The following is a 25299-nucleotide window of genomic DNA, read 5'->3' as shown; positions in this document are numbered from 1 at the left end:
TTTTTTTTTTTTTTTTTTAAACCGGGGCATGTTGTTGAATAACACCCAGCTCGTAGCCCTCCTTAGCGCAAACGTGTCACGATTCAGTCATCCACGGGTGGGAACTTCCTAACATGCTGTGCTAATTCATTGTCCGTGGCACACTGTAGCCCTCAGAGAGGGGGCTGTTTGGGGTAATGGGAGGATAGGTCATTGTAAGGCACAGTGAAGGCCACCCATGCCAAAGGCTCACTCAAAGAAGCCATGAGGGGGCGTTTCTTCCGAACGTATAGAGAAAGACCCTGAAGATTCACAGGAGCTCTGGATGGGGAGGAGCCCAGCACCCAAGGAAGAGATGCTGTGGCCTGTCTGTGGGTGGGTTAGCTGCAAGTTCTCAAACGTTTTGGTCTCAGGAACCTTTTATGCTCTTAAGAAGTACTGAGGACCCTTATCTATCAGTATTTACTACGTTAGGAATTGAAACACATTTTTAAAACCCAGAATATGCAAGCACAAAGATGCTGGAGAGATGAGATCCCCAGGGGTCAAGCAGCCTTTTGGAACACCCCAGTGTGCTTCTGGGAGAGGATGAGGGCATACAAGCATCCTTGTCTTATCATGCAAATCACAGTGACCTCCTGCAGGGGTCTCAGGGGCCCCAGGGTCCTTGGGCTGCACTTTGAGAACTGCTGCTCTAGGGGACTGAGCCCACCCCCCTAAAGGAAAAGGGTGCTGGAGCCTTTTTATAATCTCGCCCTACTCTGAACCGTTCCCTGCCTTCCAGGCCCGTGCCCAGTCCTAGCTGCGTTCAGACTAAGAGTCATACCCTACACGTGTGCTGTTCTGGAAGAATGGTGGCCTGAATTCGTGTGTGAGAGCGAAGTGATTGTAAGGATCTCAGCTCCTGAGGGTGGCATGGTGGAGATGAGAACGTGTCTGAGGATGGTTTTCACGGTACCGAGTGATTGTCTGTCATAGCTGTAGTACAAGAGCGCAGCTGGGTTAGTGGGAAGAAGGGTCACACCGTGATTGGGCGGCAGCCGCAGTCGTGTGTGATCACGGTCGTGGGTGAGCACGTGATCGCGGCTTGATCCCAGCATTCTTCTTCATAGACCCAATACCGTGGGGTTGGCATGGTGTCGCTGGAGGCTTGAGCATCAGGACTGCTAGTTGAGCCTTGACTAGTGTGGGCAGGTCACTTAACCACGTGGGAATAATCCTGGCCCCCCACCCACACCCTTCCTCCCAGGATGTGGTGGGATAGAGTGTGATAGCACTCAGCAGAGATGCTAGCAGAATAGGAGTCGTGACTGGTGACTTCTGCTAAGCCCCCATTTTAAGTAAAACTCTGTTTTCAGGAAACTGGCAAGCATTTCCCCATTTCTGGTGTTAAAACTACAACCAAGAAGCAAGGTGGAACTAAAACAGAGAGCTCTGTCAGATTGTTTGCAGGGAAATGTGATAGGTCACTTTAGGCAATTTATTTAAAGTTTCCTTTATGTTTTGAAGTGAAGGTAACAGACTCGCTGCATTCGGCGCAGTGTCCCCCCAAGGGTAACTTACATGGTAACCATATGGCTGACTTTGCAGTGAGGGTTGGAATCACTGTGCATGACTCACGGGGGTGCTGGGTTCATGATGCTAGCCCCTGATGTTTATATATAACTCGAGGGCTGTTCATAATGTTGATAATGGACACAAAGGCCACACTCAGAGGCGGAGAGCGATGACAAAAGAAGGGGTGTGCCTGTGTGTGATGAGTGTGCATGTGGACATGCGGGGGAGGCGGAGGATGGCTTGTGGATGAGCAGGTGTGTTCTGAGAGAATTGAATCTCCAGTTCTTTTCTGTTGAGGGAGCTAGTCTAAAATGATCCCTTCTGATTGGGGAGGGGAAGAATCCGGCTAAAGGGTTAACCAGAACTCGCCTTGAAGGAGATGGCCGAGCAGGGCCAGCCCTGGCTGAGCAAGACCTGCCTGTGATAGAGACCAGGCTCTGCTCTGCCCGGCAAGGGCTCTTGGGCTGGAGCCTGGAAGCCTGGCACTCACACCCGAGGATGAATGGGCTGGCTCAGTCCCACCTGGAGACCCACATCTCTTATCTGCACTGTTACAGTGTAGGTTTGGCCTGGGAGGGGGGGGGGTTTGGGCGTTTCTATGTGCTGAGAGCTGGCAGACCACCGGTGTGTGTGATGACGCTAGCTTAGGGAGGCGAGCAGTGAGAGCTTTTCTAACGCACCAGGTAGGAAAAACTTACCCCTGAAAGAGGGTGAGAGAAAAGAAGGTGTGTGAATGTTCCTATTTGAGGTTAGAACACCATAACATAATGCAATTGCTTCAGAAATAGAGAGATTTTATAGTTTGGGGGTGTTTTTTTAGACTTATTCATTAGAGTAAATATCTATAAAATTCCAATTAAATGGTGTCTAACATTGAAAGCAGCAGTCTGCAGGCAAAATGCCAACATTTCTTTGTTTTTTAAAAAAAATATGAGAACATCTAGCATTTAAAAATCAACCAGAAACTAGGCTTGATTCTGTTTAATATTTTATATGATTGGACATCTTAAATCAATAATGTTTCTATTTTATAGCAGCAATTCTGTGTTTATTCAAAACCCTAATTCTGTGATGTTACTGGAATGACTTTATATGGCTTTGTGTCGGTTTAAATGCTAATGGCCACATTTCAAATTAAAATAGTATTTTGCTGATAGAGGTAGACACAAACATGACATATGAAAGAATAGTTAATTTTCCTGATTGTAAAGTGTTTTATTTCAAGGAAAAAAATGTTCTTTTTTCAAGGGCTGTGGGGGAAAAAAAAAACAAACGTTATCAAGGGTTTAAGATAGATTTCTGCACTTTGGGAATTGGAATTTGTGCCTATGGAATTTTTGGAGCAGCCTAAGCTACCTTTTAGCTTGATATGTGTGCTAGAAATTTTTTCATTATCATGTTTTGTGATATGTAATAAATTCAGGGTGCTGTGCTTAAGCTTCGCTTCAAGTTTGGGAACATGTGTTTCCCTCATTCCAAACCCTGGCAGATACCCTCCCTGCTCTGTGGCACCTCCCCTCCCACCCCACTCCCCACCTGTCCTTCCTTAGACCCCCTGTGAAAGAATGAAGTCAATCCCTGACTCTTAGAAGGTGTGTTTCTTCCTCCGTGGAGCAAGCGAACTATAACCATGATTTCTGAGCCTCTGCTTTCCTGTCTGGGAAGAGTGCTGAGTTCTCTCCTCCTTTGACGTCTCTTTAATAAACATGTTGTCTTTGTCTTTGGAAGTGACCTCCTGGGCCACCTCTCAGTTTTCTCCATGATTTCTGTTGGAAACAAATTCTCTGTCCTGTGCCTGTTTACTGCTCTCTCCTAATCCTGTGTACCATTGAAGACATGCTGGAGACAGTTTTTGTTTTTATTATGCAATTATGTCATATATGTATTTCAGTGAAATGTCAAACTGTCAACAGAGGATGATGTTAAAAATTATCCAAATAAATAGTTTTCTATTTCTTCTAATCAGACCCAGTCCAGTCAGTTGAATGACAGTGATTAGGACTCTCTGCTGTTATTTAAACAGAGTGTCCCCAGCCCACGGTGCCTTGGGGTGTGGATTACGGTACCTAATTTACCTGATGTGTACTCGGTGCCTTGTCACCTCTGCGTGTTTTGTGCAATGGCAGTGGGTGTCTCAAACCTGGCATCTTATTTGGGAGCCTCAGAGGGGGTGACAGCTTTTTCTTCCCAGTGATCCAGAATCAGATGGTGAAACCCTGGTTTAATGTATCATCCCTTGATAAGTGTGCCCTAGAGAACACTGCCTGGCTGACTTGCAGGCTGTTCAGTACTGCTGGGCTCGCCCTTGCTGCCCAGGCCTGCAGCTCTGCTGTGAAAGAGCTTTCACCCACTTGGCATTAGAGTTGCCTTCTTGATGCCCCCCTGAGAGTGGTATGGGTGTGCCTCTTAAGAGAAATGATTTCCCAGGCTCAGATGGGCTGGAAGCTTGGGTCCTGGGAGAGTGTGTACGCATGTGTGCACGTTTGTGCCTGTATGTGTACCTGTGGGCACGTGTGAGTGTGTGTGTCTTGTGCCTGTGATCAGAGGGACAGGTGAGCGAGGGGCAGTCTTACCACACCACGGAGTGTTCTGGGTTTGGACCTGCGACACCTTTGTCATTCTCCTGTGAGACCATAGCATTCCTAGCTGGGAACCTTAAAGATTTGACTCCAGGCCACAGTTTCACCCCCACAGGTCATAAAATGGAAAAGTCTGCTGCTCCTGTGTTGAAAGAATGGTTCAAACCAGACCCAGCCTGGTTGGTGCACCATCTTTGAAAAGATCCTCTCCTAGGCTGAGGGCTGCTATGAGCAAGGCCATTTTCACGGGAGCCTCTTGGGCGGTTTCATGCACCTTTCTGTTCCAAATGAACATCCCCCCGCCCCCCACCACTGGCGTCTGCAGGAGGCCCATCTGAGCATTCCCACACGAGGGGCTCAGCCCTGCCGCATCTGGCAAGACTGTGGCCACCATCCTCTCTGACCCCCACCCCACCCCCTCCACTACCAGGCGTGTCTCAGTTGTAGTCCTGATGCTTTGTCTATGTCCTACACCCACCCACTGCCAGGGCGTGCGGAAGAAGGACAGGGCAGGGCCCCCTTCTCTGCAGACTGCCCTCACATTGGGAAGTATTAGCTGCAGATGGAGACCCGCACAGCCAGACCCCGGACGTCCTTTACACCTTTAGCAGCCACTGAGGTGCAGACAGACTGCCAGCACCTTAAGGGGTGCTGCCTGGATACAGAACGGGTGAACTTAGACCTGGGGTGGGGAGGAAATGCCTCTCTGAGATGCCAGTGTTTTTGTGGCGAAGGATTGAGTAACTGTACTGTCCCTATTAAGCTTGCCAGTTTTCTCCAAGTCTTTGGTGAAAACATAATTTTCTTGGAGCCAAGAGCTACCCCTTGCCCACAGATAGTCTGTAAGCATCTTAAATGTTTCCCTAACACAGTTAGGTACAATGGGAGGCCTTTTCCCAGGCCCTGTCTCGGGGGAACCTGGGGCCCAGGCTGAGGCAGGCTGGTAGCAAGGGCCCTGGGGAAATGCAGGATGTCTGTGAGGGGCCTGAAGGGCTCACCTGGTTGGTCTTAGACCACCTCCAGAGGCTGGAGCCCCTTTCAGTGTCTTGTGGTCTTCAAGAGGATGACCCAAGCATCGGCCATTCTCAGCCTGCAGGCCATGGCGCCCACAGGCCACGGAAGCCGGCCCTGCACGTGGCCAGGTCCGTGCGTGTGTGTCCACTGTGCTGTGGTCCTGAGTGTGCTGTGGCTGCGGGTGTGTTGTGTCACTGCCTCACTCCCATGGCTTTGAAGCAGAACCACTGGCCTGGACGGCTGCTTGGTTTGCTTGCCCTCTGGCCCCTGCACTCAACTCCCTCATCCAGAACACGGTCAATGAGCCCTTGCCCACCTGCGCTGGAGAGCAGCCAGGCTGTGGCCCTTGCCCCACCTGAGGTCTGGGAGGTGGCGCCCTGCCACCATGCTTCCGTGGACTGTCATTTAGACCTGGGCCTGGGTTCTTGGCCATGGCAGACCCTAGTACTGGTAACCAGGCCCTGTTCCCTGCAAGTGGAGGTGTTTGGAAAGAAGGTCACTGGCCTCAAGCACCCCCGCCTGGGCCATCTTGAACTCCCGACCACACCCTATATCCCTGAGCCCACAGGGACACCATCAGGGGCATTCAGACAAGTGGTCAGTCCCCTGGACTGTCCTCAGGAGAAACCTTCCTTTCCCACGACTGACTCAGGCAGGAGCACAGCCAGGACCCAGGCTGCCCCCCATCCTCTCCCCCGCCCCGGCCACCCGTGTCGTCTAACTGGTTTTGCCGTTCTCATTGATCTAGGCGGGATTAAGGACACTGCATGACATTGGGCCAGAAATCCGGCGTGCTATATCATGCGATTTGCAAGATGATGATCCAGAGGAAACAAAACGAGAAGACGAAGAAGATGTGTTCAAAGTAATTATTCCACGCCTAGCTACACACTGGCCACTTGGAAATAGCAGGGCAGGAGTCCAGTTGGGGCAGTTAATGATCTGCAAGAGAGCCTGGAGGACGCACAGCAGCCCCCAGGCCTAAGGGGCTTATGGGCCCTGCCCTCACCCCCCGCAGCAGACGCTCCCCATCCCCCAGCACCCCTTCCAGGGCCAGGCCTCCTCCTCTGAGTTTGCTCCTCTGCCGCACACTGGCCACTTTGGAGGAGCTTGGCCACAACCACTGGCTGTGGACGAGCATCCTGGGTCCTTCTAGCAGCTGCCGGCCCTCCCTACCTGCTCTCTCCCCACCGGGCTGGCTCTTTGGTCTGCCAGCTGGCCCTCTGCTTCCCAGCCCCTGGCCCAGAGACATGCCTGCGGCCTGGCCTCAGCTGCTGGGGCCACCGACAGCCCTGCTGGGCGAAAGTCCGCTTACCTCGGAGCAACTGGAAGAACCCCTCGAGTGACAGCCACGTGCTTGCTCCCCAGCTCAGGAATCGGTAACCTTCCTCATTTCAGGGGGACCAGCAGCTACACACAGGCACCCCGATCACTGAGACACTCAGATTGTTTCCCAGGGATCCTACGGAGCTTACCTAGAATTTGTTTTTCATGTAGAAAAAAAAAATATGACCTAACATAGCTAGCCTGCATCAAATATTTGTTAAATTACCTGGTGTTGTCTCCCATTATTTTGCAGAGAAATGGTGCCCTGCTTGGAAACCATGTCAATCATGTTAATAGTGATAGGAGAGATTCCCTTCAGCAGACCAATACCACCCACCGTCCCCTGCATGTCCAAAGGCCTTCAATTCCACCTGCAAGTGATACTGAGAAACCGCTGTTTCCTCCAGCAGGAAATTCGGTGTGTCATAACCATCATAACCATAATTCCATAGGAAAGCCAGTTCCCAGCTCAACAAATGCCAATCTCAATAATGCCAATATGTGCAAAGCTGCCCCTGGAAAGCGGCCCAGCATTGGGAACCTTGAGCTTGTGTCTGAAAACAGGCATCATTCCTTCCACAAGCATGGCCGTGAGCCTCACAGAAGGTGCAGTATTAAAAGGTAACGTTTCAATTATGTAAAATTTAAAAATAAAATAAAAATTAAAAAATAAAATAAAATAAAAGGTAACGTTTCAAACGGGTTTGCACTTGGTAACGTAGTGTCAGCCCCAGGCGGGTCTTGCTCACTCCATCTCCAGCAGAGGCGGGGGATTCCCTGTGGGCGCTTCCATGAGCACCTGTGAGTGCCCTCAGGTCCTAGCTTCTTCAGGCACTGGCCACGTGCTGGGCCCAAAGGATAAAGGGCCACAGGCCAGCTTGCAGCCTGCCCCTTAACACAGCATCTGCAAACTCGACCTTCCCCAGCTGTCCCACAGACTCAGGGACAGGGATTGGCAAACTTGCTCTGTAATGGGCCAGAGCGTAAACGTTTTAGAGTTGGAGCACACGCAGTCTCTACTGTGACTACTCACCTGTGCTCTTGTAGCAAGAAGGCTGCCATGGATAGTATGGAGACACGTGTGCAGCTGCGTCCTGATAAAGCTTTCTTAGTGGACAGTAAAATGCCAGCTTCACACAGACACATACAACGAATGACTTTTCTTCCTTTGATTTTGTTTCAGTCCTTTCAGTTCAGTTCAGTCTCTCGGTCGTGTCTGACTCTTTGCAACCCCATGGACTGCAGCACGCCAGTCCTTTAAAAAGTCTAGCTTGTGGGTCATACAGAAACAGATGACGGCCTATATTTGGCCTGGGAACCACAGTTTGCTGAGTCCGGCTCTGGGGAGTAACTTGATATATCCTTTGTGTAAAGTTTGCTGGAAATATTTTAACTTTTATTTTCTCCCTCCCTCCCACGTTATGCCTTTCCTGGATAGAACCCGCTATTATGAAACTTACATTAGGTATGTGCTTGTTGCCTTTGTTTATGTGTTAAAAGCTGTGTGTTCCCGGTGGGACCAGAGGGCCTCTCCAGTGCTGGGAGGTGACTGTGCCCTGGGAGCCAGCTCGCGTAGTGTAGGGTGGTCTGGCCCCGGGCTGTGGATGCAGAGCTTTCAGATCCGTATCTGCAGAGACTGGGTTACCATCCAGGGGCCCACATTCCCATGCCACGTGCCCACAGCTGCAGCCCCACAGGCCTCAGCGCAGTGCTGGGGCAGCAGACCTGTGGAGCTGGGCAGTCGTTCTGCTCTGTGGGGTTGAGCCTTTTGTGGGGACTTTGTGAAAGCATGACCCCTCACCTCCTGAAGAGCAGGGCCTTCTTTATCTCCCTATGTGCAGAGGGCCCTGCTCCCTGCGTGTTGAGCCCAGTGGACTTGGGGGTGGGATGGTCATTGTGTTGGGGGTGGGGACGATGACCTCCGGGTTTAGTGATCATCAAGGGGGACGTCACTGGGGCTGGAGGAGGGTGGGAGAGAGGGAAGAGCTTGGGGGACCCAGAGTCTTCTGTTTGGAGAGCAGTGACAGCGCAGCACTGGCTGCCTGTGCTGAGGGCTGAGGCCAGGACCCCTGGGTTTCATGCCCCATCACATGACAGTCCTGGGGCAGGGCCGTCTTTGGAAAATGCAGCGAGTGTTGTCCAAGAGAGTCTGTTTCCCTGGGACACAGTGCACAAAGCTCCTGTCAGCCTTCCTGGGTCAGGGGCTCCAAGCTCTGAAATCACCCTGGGCCCGGTGCCTGTGCCTCCCAGGGACCCAAGGCGGCGGCCTGGGAGCCCATTGCTCCAGGTTTCCAGGTCTGTTCTCTTGTTCCTTGCCCAAACTACATCTACTCTCTCGGTTCCCAGGCAGGCCTCTGAGGGTAGTGGTTTGGTGCTAGAATCATCAAGGTGCCGAGAGAGAAACCCCTTCCTGGTATATACGTGTATACACACACACACACACACCACACACAGCCACACAGTTCCCCCCACACATATACCCCCCACACCCCATACACACACACTACACACACTCCCCCCACACCCCCACCCACAACACACACACACATACACCCTCCACACAGGCGTGTGCACACCTAGCCGCACGCACGCACACACACACACGCCCACCACCCCTGCCAGAGGCAGTAGCAGAGTCGATCCCCACCGAGGCAGGAGCACTCTGCGGGCAGGGATGCTCTGGCCACCTCGAGGCACAGCCGGAGGAGCTGCTGCCGCCCGCCCGGCCGCTCAGCCCCTCTCTCCCCACTGCAGGTCTGACTCGGGAGACGAGCAGTTCCCGACGATTTGCCGGGAGGACCCGGAGATACACAGCTACTTCAGGGACCCCCGCTGCCCAGGGGAGCAGGAGTATTTCAGCAGCGAGGAGTACTATGAGGATGACAGCTCACCCACCGGGAGCAGGTGAGGGCTCCATCGCCCGGGGACTGTCCTGGCATCAGGGGCACAGTCCCCAGGCCGGCGAGTGGTGGAGTGGGGGCCGTTCCTTCAGGCCTGAAGGCTGGGACTCATCGGCCCAGAGCTTGGACTGGGTTTCACGAACAGCTCCTGCTTCTCGCTCCCATCAAGGGGGTCTCTCCTGGAGGTGAGGGGACAAGAGGTCAGAGGAGCATCACTCAGCAGATGAGCCTCCTGGGCTTCTGTCCTGAAGAAGGCATGGGTGGGGTAAAGTGGACATTTGCTGTAGGACATGTATAGATAGCAGCTGGTACAGGGGCACAAAGGCCTCCACCTCTTCCCCGTGGACTGCATCTCACCGTGAATGGGGCCCATTGAAGTGGACGTGTTTATGCAGCGAGGCCCCTTCTGACCTCTGAGATGGTGTTCGATGCCAGCCTCATGCTCCAGGCCGGCCACAGCCAGAACCCCCCTCCCTCCACTCTCCACCCTGTCCTCCCGTGGGCCTTGGGATGCCTGACTTCGGGAACCACTGGTTCTGAGCCAACTGCATTCTCAGTTTCCTTCTTCAGGGCCGTGGCTCGGAGCACCATGCCTTAGATCCTCTTCCCCACCTCTGCTGGCCTGACCCCACCCCCTGCAAGGGCCTGCTCCTCCCTCCCCCGACTGGAACTGAAAGGACCCCCACCCCTAGAGCTCACGGCCCACCCCAAGCCCTGTCTTCCAGTGCTAACCTTCTCCAGCCTGCATTAGAATTCTGTGTGCATGGGGTATTGGCTCTGCTCCCTGAGAGTGAGGACTGTGTTTCATGCATTTTCTTGTCCCAGGCGCCACCCTGCCACCACCACCTAGCCACGGGTAGCCCCTCGGGAGAGGGTTCTCTGGGAGAAAGTGGGGCTAGCCCAGCCTGCAAGGCACCCCGTAGTCCACATCTGAGCCAGGACTGAGGCCGCCCAGGGAGGGAAAGCATACGCACCGTGCTCCTCACAGGCCTGCCCTCAGAAGCGTTCCTGTAGCAGCCCTTGTCTTCCGTCTAGAATCTTCTGTGGAGCCGAGGGCTGCATTCTTAGCTAGTCCTGCTGTGTCCAAGAAGGTGGGAGCAGACTGTGGACGTGGGCTTGTTAATTGGGCTCTCACGTGCCCCTGCTCTCTCTCCTGGCCTTCTCGGCCACCAGGCAAAGCTACGGCTGTGGCTACTATAACTGGTACCTGGGTAGCAGCTTGGACTTCGAGCGGCCTCGAGGCTACCATCACCCCCAAAGCTTCTCAGAGGACGACGACTCGCCCATTGGCTACGATTCCCGGAGGTCTCCGAGGCGACGTCTACTACCTCCCACCCCTACATGTGAGGCCAGATTTTTTGTTTGGGATCCAGGCTCGCAGAGGGTAGTGTGTCTGTCTGCCTGCCCCAGCCTGGGGGGTGGGCCAGACATGGTCAGGGGCCTTCAGTCCTCAACACCAGCCCGCTGGGTGGAGAGGCTGTTTTCTTTTCTTCCTCATCCACGTGCCACATGGTAGGGCTAGAAGCACTCCGGCGCTGAGAACAGGGAAGGCAGTGTAGGCTCCATGGTTGCACAGTTTGTAGCACTTGATGAGGGGCTTTCTGGGCGCATCATCATTGCCTTTGAGCTTGGGGTCTGCCCTGATGGGTGGGCAAGTCCTGCACCATGGTTTCGACAGGATCACTCCCCAGGTGGGGTCATGGGCTCTCTGAGGGTGGAGGATGGGCCTGCCTGCTGAGTGGACTTGAGCCCAAGCCTCTTACCAAGGCCCAGGGCTCTGAGGAGTGCCTGAGGGTTTGTGGTGCCCATGCCTCCTCCTGTCTCACCTCACTGCCCTCTTCTCCCCCACCTTTGCCTTCATTTGCCAGTGCCCCTGCTGGGGCCTTGGTGGTGACCACTAGGGTAGGCACTCGCATCCCAGGGCCGGAGAATTACATCCTGCAGAGAAGGGGCAGGGGCCGGCTGCTTTTCGGGTACATGTGGCATCACCAGTACTGCCAAGAGAGCTGGGTTACCCTGAGGACCGTGGGCTGGGGAAAGAGATGAAGCAGCGGCTCCTGCCATCTCCTGGCTGGGCAGCTTGATTTTGGACACGTGGACATTTTGCTGATGGTTAATGGATATCCACTTCTGGCTTTGCTGAGGAATGAGGTGTGTTTTGGGGTAGGACTCTAATCAGTCACCAGAAATAAATGAGACACATTGGCTCTGAGTCTGCCATCTACGTGCATAGGAACAAGTTCAGCTGGGTGGTGCCCAGGCCTGTCTCTCCCCAGCTGTCAGCGTCCTGCGGGCAAGTGCAGTCAGACCCATATCCATGGTTAATATTTAATTTCACAGCCCCAAACACAAGCTGCTGAGCAGAGCAGTGCTGGGCTGTCAGTTCTGGATGGCGCCTGTGCAGGTGGGCTGAGCCCCGGGCCCCGAGTGCCACTGCCTTCCTGTCACCGCCTTTTCTCCCTTGGGTGGTCATGATCGTCTCCACTGTTCACAGGTGCTGCCTCTGTGAGTCAAGGACCCTGAGTGGGCAGCTGGCTGCCCTCTTTATTTATAATTGTGAATAGGTGAAATGCATTGTATTTGCTCTCCTGCCCATGTATTCAGATCTCTGGCAGGGTGACCAATGGAGCTCCTATGTGCTCAGCTCCAGAGAGGTCGCTGTCTGCATTAGAGCTGGTTGTGCAGAGCAAATAAGATGACAGGCGTAGGTGGATCCCTTTTCAAAACTGAAAGGTGCTCTCTGAATGGTGGCGGTGGTAGTTTTCCTTTCTTCCTCCTGACCCAGGAGGAAGCTAGAGGTGGTGCTAACCTGGGAAGCCTGTCCTTCTCTTAGAACACTTGAGTTTGGCCCTGGGCAGCATGTGGGAGGAAGGCCACTGGAGCAGATGGCAGGTGTCCATGTTCCCCAGAAGCAGGTAGACCAGGAGGCTCAGCGGGCTGCCTGGTGTACAATGGGCCTGCAAGACAGGTTGGTTGTCTGTAGGGCCTCCCACCCAGTTGAGCAGTGGCTGGCATGGGCTATCTCTGGTTTCCATGCACTTTTGGAGCTGAACCTCCACCAAGAGGGCTCTGCTGCTTCACGTGCCTCCCAGGATGCCCGCAGGGGCTCCCCAGGCTGGTCTGTGCAGTTTGTCAGTGGAAGAGTCAGGGGTGTGTGGAGTTGTGCTAGGGTAGGATAAATGCCCTGTGAGCTTAGAAAGCAGAGTTCAAGAAAGGAATGTCAAGGTGACTCAATGCTGCCTTGCAGGCCACCAATAAGGAGAGGTGTCCCGGGGAGCCCTCTGGCCTGTGCACAGGGCCCAGAATTTAGACTGATCTCCTGGGCCTGGCACCCTGGGGGGCCTCGAGCCTGGATCACCTTGTCATCGCTCAGCCTGTCTAGAAGCCTGTTTGGAGTGGCTGTTAACAGGACAAGCATAGGTCCTCAGGCATGTCTGACTCTGTGCGACCCAATGGACGGTAGCCCACCAGGCTCCTCTGTCCATGGGTTTTCCCAGGCAAGAATACTGGAGTGGGTTCACATTTCCTTCTCCAGGGGATCTTCCTGACCCAGGGATCGAACCCGTGTCTCCTGTCTCCTGACTCGGCAGGCAGATTCTTTACCACTGCGCCACCTGGGAAGCCTGTTTGTGGTCTGTTAAGGACAACTAGCCACATTCTTTACAGTTCAAGTTGTCCTTTCCTGTGTCTTCTGTCTTCCTGGCTCGGGAAGCTGGGTCTTTGCCCTACAAGGGGATCTGCCTGTTACCTGGTTGAGCTATTCGGGCAGGTAGCAGACAGAAGGGTGACCACAGCCTGGGAGCAGCCACAGGACACTCCGGCCCCAGGGATGCTCAGGAAGAGAACAGGCAGTCGGCAGGCATCTGTGGGTTCTCCAATGCGGTCATGTACTTGACCTGAGATGCTGTGTCCCTGCCACATGCAGGGCCAGGGGCCTCGAGTCAGAGCATGGCTCTCTGGCTCCTCCTGAGAGAACAGATGTTTCGGGGCCGAGACATTAACTCTCTTTTTGGAAACACCCCTCAGTCGGGCTGCTTTCTCTTCCTGAAGTTCTGAGACAACCCCCCACCCCCCGCCACCATGCCGAGTGGTTTTCTCTGGGTGCCTGGCTTGCTTCCTCCTGGGCCCCCGCTGCTGGACGCCCAGAGCCCAGGACCCGACAGCTGGTTCCACAGTCACACGTGTGCTTCACGTCTCAGCCCCCCGCAGGTCTTCCTTCAACTTCGAGTGCCTGCGCCGGCAGAGCAGCCAGGAGGAGGTCCCGCCGTCGCCCGCCTTCCCGCCCCGCACGGCCCTGCCGCTGCACCTGATGCAGCAACAGGTGAGCCGCCCCCCCGGGCAGCTCCAGGGAAGCGACCCCAGTGTCCTGAGCACAGAAACACGAGCTGCCGCTTCAGAGTTTTTTTTCAGGTCTTTCTGCCAACCTTGTCCCTTTTCACCATTTTTTACATTAATTGCTGTGTCCTACTCTGTCGTGGATGGAGGACAAACCCTGGGAAGGCCCCAGGCATCACATACCACACACTAAGTAGGCATGGGGGTCCCTGTAGGCTTGTGTGTGCGTGCCTTGGATGGTCCCGGCTTCTGACTTGGCCACAGACCTGGCCTCACTGTCCCCTGTGCCCCTTGCAGAGAAGGATGCAGGGCAGGCCTGCCGTGGCACCGCTGTAGGTGGAAGAAGCAGGCTGTACCCGGTGGTGCTTCTGAGCAGAGCGCTGGCTGCAGACGAGTTGCCTGAGAGAGAACCAACCCGTTTCTCTGAGCGCTGGGCGCTGTCAGCTTGCCCTAAAGGCACTTCCCTATTCAAACCCAGAGTCATCCAGGTGGCATGTTTGTACTCCACGACTTGTGTGTCGTTTTCATGCTTCTAAGCAATTTCACGAGCAACTGATTCCCACCTGGGGATCAGGAGATATATTATAGATTGGGGGCAAAAGAAAACACAGTCTGTTAGACAGCCAAGTTTTTATAGCCAGTTCATTGAATTACTCAGCGCTGTATCCTTATGAAGCCCCTATAAACCAGGGCCTTGAGCCTGGCCTGTTCTGAGGGCACCTGAGGCCGGGACCCCTGAGGACCTCACCCCGCTTCCTCTGTCTCCTCAGATCATGGCAGTCGCTGGCCTAGATTCCAGTAAAGCCCAGAAGTACTCGCCAAGCCACTCCACCCGGTCGTGGGCCACCCCCCCGGCCACACCGTCGTATCGGGACTGGACGCCGTGCTATACCCCGCTGATCCAGGTCGAGCGGCCAGAGGCCCCAGACCAGGTCAACGGCAGCCTCCCATCCCTGCACCGCAGCTCGTGGTACACGGACGAGCCCAGCGTCTCCTATCGGACGTTCACACCAGCCAGCCTGACCGTCCCCAGCAGCTTCCACAACAAGAACAGCGACAAGCAGAGGAGCGCGGACAGCCTGGTGGAGGCAGTGAGTGTGGCCGCTAAGTCTGCACGGGAGGGACGGTGGCACCAGGGAGGTGGTCCTGAGGGCGGGTGGGCGCCGGAGCCAGGATGCCTCTTCTGAACCTGGACAACCGCCCACTTCTTGGCAGCAAGGATGGTACTTAAAGCACAAGTATAAAAACATCACGCCAGCCACCAGGGACTGGCATGCTGCAGTCCATGGGGTCGCAAGAGTCGGACATGACTTAGTTACTAAACCATAGAAACACCACCCCTGCTGGGTTTCATCAGCTGGCCGCACCTAGGATTGTGTATGTTAGTCCCACAAATACAACTTGTTTATTCTGCAACATTTGTCCGCCGTGGGTTTCACTCTTGTTGGGCCATGTGCAGTGTTTGAGCTCCTTTAGATTCCCATTTACCTCCAGGCTTAGTTACCCTGGATACGGTCTTGCCGATGGGACTGGCTGGGTCCCAAAAGCACATCATGCAGTCAGTGCATGAGGTGGTCTTTCTGTCATTCTGCATCTGTGCCACTGATCCTCTTGTCTATACAGGTTCTGATATCTGAAGGCTTAGGACGGTACGCGAGGGACCCAAAGTTCGTGTCGGCGACAAAACATGAAATCGCCGATGCCTGTGACTTAACCATCGACGAGATGGAGAGTGCGGCCAGCAACCTGCTGAACGGGAACGTGCACCCCCGGGCCAATGGAGACGCGGGCCCCGTTTCACACCGGCAAGACTACGAGCTCCAGGACTTTGGGCCTGGCTACAGCGACGAGGAGCCGGACCCCGGGAGGGACGAGGAGGACCTGGCAGACGAGATGATTTGCATCACCACCCTGTAGCCCCTGCAGGGGGCCGCTGACAGGCTCTGGCCTCAAGGTGGGGCGCCCGAGGGCCAGGGGAAAAGTGCCTCGTAGTTAGGAAAATTTAGGCACTAGCGCGGAGTCCCTATTCGCAGTTAGAATTTTGTAACAAGTGATGTCATGCCTCAAGGAAGCCATAAACCTGGCAGGGGACAGCCGTGCCCCAGCTGTGTGGGCGAGGGCGGGTCCAGCCCTCCTGGAGAGGACCAGCGAGGAGGGTCAGACGAGCCCTGCTGGCTTGTCCGGAGCGTTCGCCTGCCGCCCGCAGGCGTGGGGTGGGAAAGGTTTAAAGGTGATGACGATCACCACACCTGTCATTACCTCAGCCATCGGTCTAGCATATCAGACGTTCACGGGGCCCAGCATATCCATTTTTAAACCCTTCCCCACCCCAAAAACACACTGCTTCCTGATTCCTGTTCAGCTGTTCTGAAACACAGTGTGTACGTCAGGACCAGCCTACCAGCCGTCATCCTGGGAGGGGAAGCAGGACCCTGTAAGCAGGGTTTTCTGTGACGTGATGCCAGTTTACAGGCAGGAGAGCGTCGCTCCGACAGTCGGATTTCTGACTGTCAGGCTAAGGGCAACTGTAAACTGGAATAATACTGCACTCGCAACCAGGTAAACTTAGATACGCTAGTTTGTTTAAAAATTATAGATTTACTGTACATGACTTGTAATATACTATAATTTGTATTTGTAAAGAGATGGTCTATATTTTGTAATTATTGTACCGTATTTGAAATGCAGCAATATCCATGGGTCCTAATAACTGTAGTTCCCCACTGAAATTTAGAAACTATTAGTGTTTTTACTTGGGCTATACAGAAGTATAATAGAAGAAACAGAGCCAATTCTCATTTATTCAGTGAAAAGTCTTTTGGGGGTACAATCTTTAGTTCAGAAGAACTTGACACTACAGAGATTTTTCTAAAATATTTTGAGTCACTATAAATCTATCTTTACACAAGAGATTCCAGAGGACTATTTGCAGTCTTTTCTTTGGGCAGGGGTTCTGTGATTTGATATTGTAACTTTTGATCCACCATGGGTTGCAACTGTCTTTTGTTCTCCTTTAATAACCCCTCCGATGAGTTCACTGCAGAGGAGGTCGAGCTGGTTACTCAGACCCTGTGGCATTCATTCACAGTCCTGGTTTTCTCAGCTGCCCCACAGGATATTCTGGCATTTCTGGTGCAGAAACAATGGCAGTGGTGAATGAAGTCTCTCTGCTGTTGTCCCCCCGGGACTGGTAAGGCTGCACGTCCGAGGAAATAAGAGTGCTGGAGGCTGGGGGACCGAGGAGGCAGAGGAGACTCTTACAGGACTAGATGTCGGGGTCTGGACAAATCGTATTGCTGCCTTTTTACAGAACATTGCTGTGCTGTGTGTCCTCTTTGAGGGCTATTATATGCAACTGAATGAGGGCTGAAGTTTTCACTAGAATGCACTCTCACTCCAATTCTACTTCTCAATGAAAACCCACCTTGGGATCATCAGACCCATCAAGGCTTCCTTTTCTGTTCACAGAATTATGCCGACTTTGTTGAGTTACCGTGGCAGGGATTCCCTGCGGTCAAAAAGACGAGTAGCAGTTTTTGGTTCAAAATTTTTAAAGAATACATGACCTGTTAATGTTAGTTTTTTTTTTTTTTTTTTTTGTAAATAACACTTTGTTATGAAGACCTTACAAACCTCTTCTTAAAGACATTCTTACTCCAGATCCAGGCAAAAACTTCAAGGTTTGTAAATGACTATTTCCTGACATAAATTCTTTTTTATTAAAATGCAAAATGATCTTCAGAATAAAGCTGTGTAAGAATTTTATTGTATTTGGGAGCTCTCCTTGCACAGAGCTGGTGCTCGCCAGTGACAGCCTCCGGAGGAACAGGTACTCTGTGAGGGCACTGCTGTAATGATGTAGATTTTCTCTTACTCTCGTGGCTCATTTGGTGCCAGTGGTAACTTAATTCCAGTTGCAGACAGCACCATTCTCCTAAAGGGCTAACCCACGGTCACCGTCGTTTTGGACTCCATCTCTCCACTAAGTGTTGGTCTTACTGTGTGGCTTCCCACTGTTAGTCCAAAACTGCCCTACCAGGACCGAGTTTCCTGGCATAGTCGGTGATCTTTGCTAGTCAGCACTCAACGTGGCATTTTTACAGACTGCACCACTCCTAATATCTGTCTGCATTACACCTGGTTGAACTGCTCATCTGACATTAAATTTTTCTTTGTTAAGAAAAATTTGAAGTTGTAGAACATGGTTTCTTTGCTTTCAGGAAACTTGAAATGTCTCTCCCTTTTAGTTCCCCTCCCATCCCCTAAAGAAGTAGTCATCTTGGGGCTGTCCCCAGGAATAGTACGTGAAGTCTCCTTCATTATGTGTTGTCCGTAACGTCCCAAAATGGAACCGGCAAGCACGAACCTCGTTAACTGTGGCCTCTGTGATTTCCATCCAGACAGCTGGGCCACACAGCACCTTCCAGCCTGACTCTGAAATATTTCAGAATCAACTGGTGGCTGGGACAGGCAGCTTGTGAAGGCCCTAGAAGCTTCTTGGTGCACAGAATGGGTTTAACATGTCTGACGGACTGCTTTATGTCTGATGCCACGCTTGTGAGAGAAACCAGAGCAGTTTATTTTGTGCTGTTTATGCTTCACAGCCCTAAGTGTCTTTGCCCGTTGCCTGCTTTCTTGCAAAGGTTTTTATTGTTACGATGGTGGTCAGTTTGTTCTGAAAGCTGTTAGTTTCACACAGAGTTCCAAGCTCCTTTATTAGCCTCTCCTGACTCAGAAACAAGACTCCAGCTACGCCTTCATTTGTGGAAAAAGCTTTTATTTCTCTAAAATGATATTCCTTCTCTACTGGGGATCCAAGAGAGAAGGCAAGAAAGAGAGGCAGGCCCAAGGCCCTTGCTTCTGAGCAGAGAACTGGAGTGAGCGTGGCTGTGAGGGTGCCCCGTGGGGGTGGAGGCAGGAGAGGCCACGGGAGGCTGCCTGGGTCTCAAGACAGGGCCAGCAGAGAAAGATGTGTGTGTGTGTTTTCTGGTTTCTAAGAGAAGGGTGCCTAGATATTTGATCTGATGATAAGTTGTTCAGTGGAACTATGACATGCCCTTTGGGTGGAGGAACATGGTTTGACTAAGGAGACTCTTATTTGAATTTATGGAAAAAGACTCCTGCAGCCTGCACAAGGGCTGTGTTTCTAGGTGCCAGAGTCCCACCTCTGGGAACCACCCTTTTCTGGTCACCTGCAGGCGGGCCGCTGGCTCTTACTCCACCAGGAGGAATCCTGTGCTGATGGAGAGGTTCACACATGGGCTTCTTCAGGGGGGTCCGTGTTCCGCAGAGCCTGCCCATAGGCACACACACCGCTCTGTTAGGCTTTGTCAACCGTTCTGGGAAATGTACGTTCTCCTGTTCGGGGGACACTGCAGGCTTTCTGCTAAGGGGCTTAACAGGTGTCTTCGCAGTTCCTTTAGAGGCTGAGTGCCCTCCATGCCCTTCAGGCCTGCCTGACTGGCTCACCCTCCCTGATTCCGGTCAGCACTTCCCTCCCCTCTCTGGCCTCCTCAGCCAACAGCCCCCTTTCTTTCTGCGGGCGATGGTTCCTTCGTGGTGCTGGACCCTTCAGACAGCTGGTGGTTAGGACACGGGCCACTGCTCCACTCTGCCCGGCCAGCCAGCACTTAGGGCTCAAGGGGGCAGCTGCCTCAGAGAGAATATTCTATCTGAGGTCTGGACCCCAGTAGCCGTTTCCTGTTGGGTGTCGGCTATATGACACTCAGGCTTTTCTCCTGTGAAACGCACCTGTGTGTGCGGCAGTACTGTGTGATGGTATGCCATGAGTGGGAGAGGGGCCTCGGTGCCCCACAGTACAGGTCCCCCCTGACACACGTGGTTTTGTTCACCTACACACGCACACCAGCCTATCAGCTGCTGTGTCAGAGGCTGAAGGCACCAGAGAATGCAGGTCTGAATGGCGACGTCACCTGCCATGCCTCCCCAGAGGAGGTAAGTTCAGTCACAAGCTGGGAGGTGTCACTCTGTGGCCCTCAGAGTCAGGAGTCGGGACCCACCCTCCTGCTGCCCTTCACCCCTGCCGCCGGCTCCCAGACCCAGAGGAGTCCTGTGGGCTGGTGGGGGCCTCTCTAGGAGACAGATGTCTCTTGACAGACACAGAATTTTCTCTCTTGACCCTCTGCTGGAACTGAAAATAAAGACACAGGTAAGATCAAATAAGATTTTACTCAAACATTTTTAAAGGCAGGCCGGTGTGATGGCTTTCTTCTTTCTACCTTTCTAGAAATCTTTCTCAACTGTGGGGCCTCCAAGGCACTTCAACCCCCTCTGATCTGGGTTAAAGCCTGGAATGTTCCATCTTCCTTCCCTCTGATTCTGGGTCCAGTGGGGCAGGTTTCCAAACGGGAGTTCCTTTCCTTCTTGCCAGACAGGGACTTCTGGATATAGTCAGAAAAATCAATCCAAAACGCATCCACATGTTCATTACCTTGTAACGACAGTCTGGATAATGGATCTCAGTTCAAAAGTAAGTTATGGGGTTGCCTTATTGAATTAGAATAAGTTTAAAGATCAGAGATCTGTTTTAAATGTTACTTTGTTTTTCCCCCAAGCTCAAATCTTCGCCAATTCATTTGTCTTTAAATCAGTTGCGTTCTTTTTTTTCAGGACGAGGATCATAGCTCTACTTGACTGCTTTATCCGTCGGCCTGGCTCCCGCCTGGTCTGTTGCTGGGGACATCTGGAGAATGAGAATTAGCCAGCCGTGGCCACTGCTCAGTCCCCATCTCCCCGGGCTTTGTGCAGAGCAGGCTGGAGTACAGGTCTGCTCTGGGTTTTTAGGTGTCCTGGCAACAGGAAGATCTTTAAAAATGCTAAATCCTAAAACCCTTGGTAGTAAAGAGGCCCTGCAGACTCCTGAGTCCTGAAGCAAGGTCCAGAATTTCGGCCTCAGGCTCATGGTGTTAGTAAGAACAAAAGCATCATAGAGGTGGGCTACAAGGCCCCTTGGAGGGACCCAGCTGAACCCACCAGTTCCTGTCTCCCTCTGGGGGTGAAGTCAGGAAGCAGCAGAGAAAGAAGAAGCCTGTTTCTTCCAGCAGGCAGCTTTCCCTCTGCCCAGGCATGTTGGAGGCTCATCACACATCCCAGCTGAGCTCCACACTCCCTCACTCCGGTGCAGCTTTCAGCCAGATGGGGAGGATGCCCTGGGCTCTGTGCAAGCTCCCTGTTCCTGGACCGGCTTGCCTCCAGACAGAGCCTGGGAAGGACCCACCGACCCATACCCTGGAAGGCGGTAGGACCCTGGACTGGAGAGCACTGAGGAGCACGTGACAAGGACCTGCCAGGAGTTGCCCATTCTGCACCAGCCTCCCCTCCCCTTTGCTGTCCTGCCCAGAGGCAGGGAGAAGGGGCCCCAGAAGGCCTGAGAGGACATGCTGGTAAGAAAGAAGCCAGTTCACTAACCAGTACTGGTCCCATTTCTTAGGAGATTATCCAAGTCTTGGCCACTGGATGATAACATTCTAGACAGGTTCAGGACAGGCCATGTGAAGCAAGGGCTGTGCTGGGCCTTCGCAGGCAGGGCCGACCTCAGCGCTGGGTGGCCAGGGTCCTGGGCTTGTAGACCGGGACATCCTCGTCCCAGAGCGCCGGCCGCCCCTGGATGATGTCGGCTGCCTTCTCCGCGATCATGATGGTGGGGGCGTTCAGGTTGCCACTGACCACGCTGGGCATGATGGAGGCATCAACCACCCTAAGGTTTTCCACCCCGAGCACCCTGGTCTGTGGGTCCACCACTGCCGTGGGGTCAGAGGACTGGCCCATCTTGCAAGTGCACGAGGGGTGGTAGGCGCTGTCTGCCTTCGCCCGCACGAAGGCGTCTATCTCCGCATCTGACTGGACATGGCTTCCCGGCTGGAGCTCCTTTCCTCGGAATGGTGCCAGAGCTTTCTGTGCAAAAATCTCTCTGGTCAGCCTCACACAGAGACGGAAGTCTTTAATGTCAGTTTCTGTTGAGGAGAAGAAACAGGTGAGACATTTCCTCTTACCATGCTGGCCCTGCTGGAAGATTCTCCACTTGGAGAGACTCAAGAAGCTGCCCAAGGGGACACAGTTCAAGAACGCGGAGGTCCGAGCCCCCAGGCTGCCTGTCCCCTACCCAGCGGCAGTGACAGCAGAGTCCCACAAAGCCCAGACAGCATCCTAGACGGACACAGCCCGGCCCAGAGGACCTTCATTTAAATCAGGGATTTGAATTTTCTCATCTGCAAAATGGAGATAAGCCTGCACGCCCTGCCCTGTGAGTATCCTTGGGCCAAACCTGCCTGGTGGGGGCGGCATTCGGGCTGTGCGCATACAGAGGGGTCCAGAAATGTAATTTGCTTTTAGAAGATGCTCCCAGGAACAGTAGGAAAAATGCTCTGTGAGCTGTCTATACACAGCCAGAGCTCTGTGTATGTCTTGGTAGGCCGTTGTGAAAGCCGCGAATCTGTGTCGAGTGCCATCCTGGGGCCACTTGCGGTGACTCAGGGCACGGCAGTGCAGGTTTATAGCCCAGGATGAGGGGCGGATGGAGGACAGAATGTGACTGTGGCTCAGAAAGTGGGCTCCAGGGCTAAGGTTCCGGGCAACTATGAACCCCACAAAGGCACTCATTCACTCAGTCTTTCAGTGACCCAACAAGCTCAGGTCTGGGCAAAGCAAAAGTGGCTGGGGAATTACCTGTTGACAGGTAGTTGGGCTGAATCACAGGGTGGTCGTGGGGGTTGGCACTTCTCAGTTTGAGCCAGCCCACACTCGTGCCCCGCATGGTCCCCACATGCACCTGGAAGAGCCCAGAGGAAGCAATGACCCCAGTCACCCCCCAGCGTAGTCATTTAGAGATGCCCTGGTTTCCTGTGGGGCGGGACTAGACATCCAAAGTTAAGTGAGAGCAGATGCATTTTGGCATCTACTGTGCGTCTTAACCTCTCCCCTGCCCCCCTCCTCAAATCAAGGCACCAAGCCACCTCAGTCGATGGCTCTTGCTTCCTGGCTTTATACCCGATTGTTCGAAATGTTCAGGGTTGGCATTCCCTGGGCAGAGCTGGTCTCTCTGTCCATTTCTAGTACTCAGCACCCAGAGCCGGTGGCCCAGGCTGGGTGCAACCTGTCTCACTCTACCTCTGACTCCCCACCCTGCTTCTCTCCCCTCAGACACTGAGCAGCTGGAGGGCAGGACACAGACTTCAGGGCCCCCCCCACCCCGAAGGCCTTGCTGTGATGGGGAGACCGCCTGCCCACCTGGTAAGCCTCCTGCTGTGGGGGGACCCGCCCATGGTCGATCACCTGGGACGGCAGGAAGTGGAACTGGATGTCCGGATGGGGGACCCCAGGCTGGCTCCGGATGAAGCCCCCTGTTTCCAGATGGGCCGTGGCTCCATACCCTGAGGATCAGAAGATGATGATGAGGCAGAAGAGCAGTCCTGGCATGGCATGTGGGTCAGACTCCTCTCTGTGGGTAGTTCCGCCTCCACTTCCTGGCCTGTGTTCCAGTACTGGACCCACGTCCTCAACTTCCCTCTTTCCCCAGGTGGGCCCACCCAGCACCATGGCTTTCAGTATCAGCTCCATGCCAAGAGGCTGCAGCTTTGCCCCCCTCCCGACTCCACCACTGCCAACGCGACTGTGGGACTTGATGTCACACGGGCGTCCCAAACCTGCCCCAGCCCCCACCCCCGCCTACACTACAGTAGTGTCACTGCAAGTCAGAAAACACTCTTCCCCATCAGCCCCCACCACATCTGTTAGAAGGTCTCCATCTTCAGCTCCAAAATCAACTTCAGCCACCTTCTCGGCACTACCACCCACACCCCAACCTCCATCCAAGCCCCCATCACTTAAGTGGTGGTGGCTGGTGCCCAGCCTCTTTGTGCCTCCTGCAGCCCGCCCATCACACACAGACCACGATCAAGGTCAAGTCCCTCCTCCATCCAGTCTCCCAGTGTTGCAGGAAGGGGGAACCCCTTCTGAGGCCCAATAGTAGGCTCTTATCTAATTCTTGGAAGTGATTCATCAGAGGAGACACACATTCTGACAGAGCAAAAGACTTTGTTGGGAAGGACCACACCCCCCAACCCAGGCTGGAGAGCAGCAGGGTGAGGGACCCAGGAGAACTGCTCTGCCACGTGGTTCGCAGTCTCAGGTTTTCTGGGAATAGGGTTAGTTTCGGGGTCATCTCTGGCCAGTCATTTTGCTTGGCCCATAGTCTGACTCTGGGTCCCTCTTGGTGGTATCTGCATCTCTCAGCCAAGATGTTGAAGGATTGAAGGATTCACTCAACCAGAGTGAAGGATTCTGGGAGGCTGGTCTTCTCCTCCTGCTTTTGGCCCCTCTCCTGAATCCTCCTGGTTATTTTTCAGTGGCAGCACCGTGTTCCTTCTTGACACCTCCTGTTGTGAGACAGCTGAGGAAGTGGTCATCATGTGCCTGGCCAAGGCAGGTGGTTTCGGTCTCAGGCCCTAGAAGAGGTCCTCCTTCCTGCAACAACTGACTGGTAGGAAATCTTCTTTGCTACGACTGACTTCCTGACCATCAGGGATCAGCTTGCATGCTGATGGACCAGACCCAGCAGCCAGCACTGGGACCCTTTAAATGTCCCTGGCCTCCTCCTGATATGCACGACTGGCCAGAGCTTCCTAACCAGGTAAGGAACGAGCGACTTCACTGGCCTGTTTTCCCTTCCCTTTCCTCCTATCCTACTCTTCTGTTCTGGTCCTGGATGCAGGAGTCTAGTGGAAGAGCCTAAGTTACCTGAGGACTGGAGCCTGATCACCTCCTGTGGGCAGGGGCCTTGAAGTATCTGGTAGCTGGTTTCCGGTAAGGCTGAGTTCCCATCCTCCCTTCCTGTAAGCCCAGGGGGAAAGTCCTGTCACACCTGGGTGTCTGCAGGTGGCAGGAGACGTCTAAGGCCACCCCTTAGTTCCTGTTGGTCAGAACTCAAACCGGAAGTTCTGCATCTCTGTAGAAGGTTTTCTGAGAACCTCCAATCTTGTATTTAAGGGAGTGTCTGATTAGGACAGCCGTGCCTATTTTATGTTCTGTGTTGTGATCTGTGAGGCTGTTCTGCCTTCTGAAATAGGAAATTCTGGTTCTGTTCCATTGCAGGGCCCTCTTGGGAGAATTTGTCTTGACTGAAAAGGTTTTAGCTATGAGCCTGTGATTAAGAGAAGGATATTTTATTATAACACTGTGTGGCCAGAATATTCTTTAGATTCCAGAGAAAACCTGTTTAGGTGAAACTCTTGAAAATTCCAAAACTGGTTCTTTTTGTATATACAGTTAGAAAAGGCAAGCTTGATACAATGTCCTTTAGAATTCTGACCCTGAGGTCAGTTCCTTCTAGGAGAACTTGGTTTTCTCACCCTGTGCCTTAACAGATCCTGAGGGCCCGGGTCCTATTTTATCTAGATCATCTCTATTTCCTGAGATAGATGGGGGTGAATGGGGAACCTTTCTAAATTATACTTACTCCAACTATTACTCATAAATTAGTGAGTTTTATAATACCCAATTCATGATTAAGTTTAGAAAATGAACCTGTGAGATCTCTGGTTGTATATATATATATATATAATCTCCTTACCTTTGGATGGTATTATCAAAAT

At 53.2% G+C, this 25299-nt stretch overlaps 2 protein-coding genes across 2 annotated transcripts in view; one reads left to right on the top strand and one right to left on the bottom strand.

The window, feature by feature from the left end:
* The window catches only part of CACNA1D (calcium voltage-gated channel subunit alpha1 D), a 326915-nt gene extending 309457 nt beyond the window's left edge, over nt 1-17458 (top strand). Inside the window, exons 39-45 of the mRNA XM_055557680.1 lie at nt 5878-5994; nt 6709-7076; nt 9210-9359; nt 10529-10698; nt 13555-13676; nt 14461-14781; nt 15314-17458. Of these exons, the coding sequence (XP_055413655.1) occupies nt 5878-5994; nt 6709-7076; nt 9210-9359; nt 10529-10698; nt 13555-13676; nt 14461-14781; nt 15314-15607 (1542 nt within the window). The 3' untranslated portion in view covers nt 15608-17458. The remainder of the gene's footprint in view (nt 1-5877; nt 5995-6708; nt 7077-9209; nt 9360-10528; nt 10699-13554; nt 13677-14460; nt 14782-15313) is intronic.
* A 208-nt stretch (nt 17459-17666) lies between these two features.
* CHDH (choline dehydrogenase) overlaps nt 17667-25299 on the bottom strand; it is a 91810-nt gene continuing 84177 nt past the window's right edge. Inside the window, exons 6-8 of the mRNA XM_055558228.1 lie at nt 22937-23079; nt 22376-22478; nt 17667-21663 (exon numbers count right to left, since the gene is read on the bottom strand). Coding sequence (XP_055414203.1) covers nt 21245-21663; nt 22376-22478; nt 22937-23079 — 665 coding nt within the window. The 3' untranslated portion in view covers nt 17667-21244. The remainder of the gene's footprint in view (nt 21664-22375; nt 22479-22936; nt 23080-25299) is intronic.

The sequence above is a fragment of the Bubalus kerabau genome, chromosome 20 (genome assembly GCF_029407905.1).
Source record: "Bubalus kerabau isolate K-KA32 ecotype Philippines breed swamp buffalo chromosome 20, PCC_UOA_SB_1v2, whole genome shotgun sequence".
Taxonomy (NCBI): Eukaryota; Metazoa; Chordata; class Mammalia; order Artiodactyla; family Bovidae; genus Bubalus; species Bubalus kerabau.
This window is presented reverse-complemented; position numbering and strand designations above follow the sequence as displayed.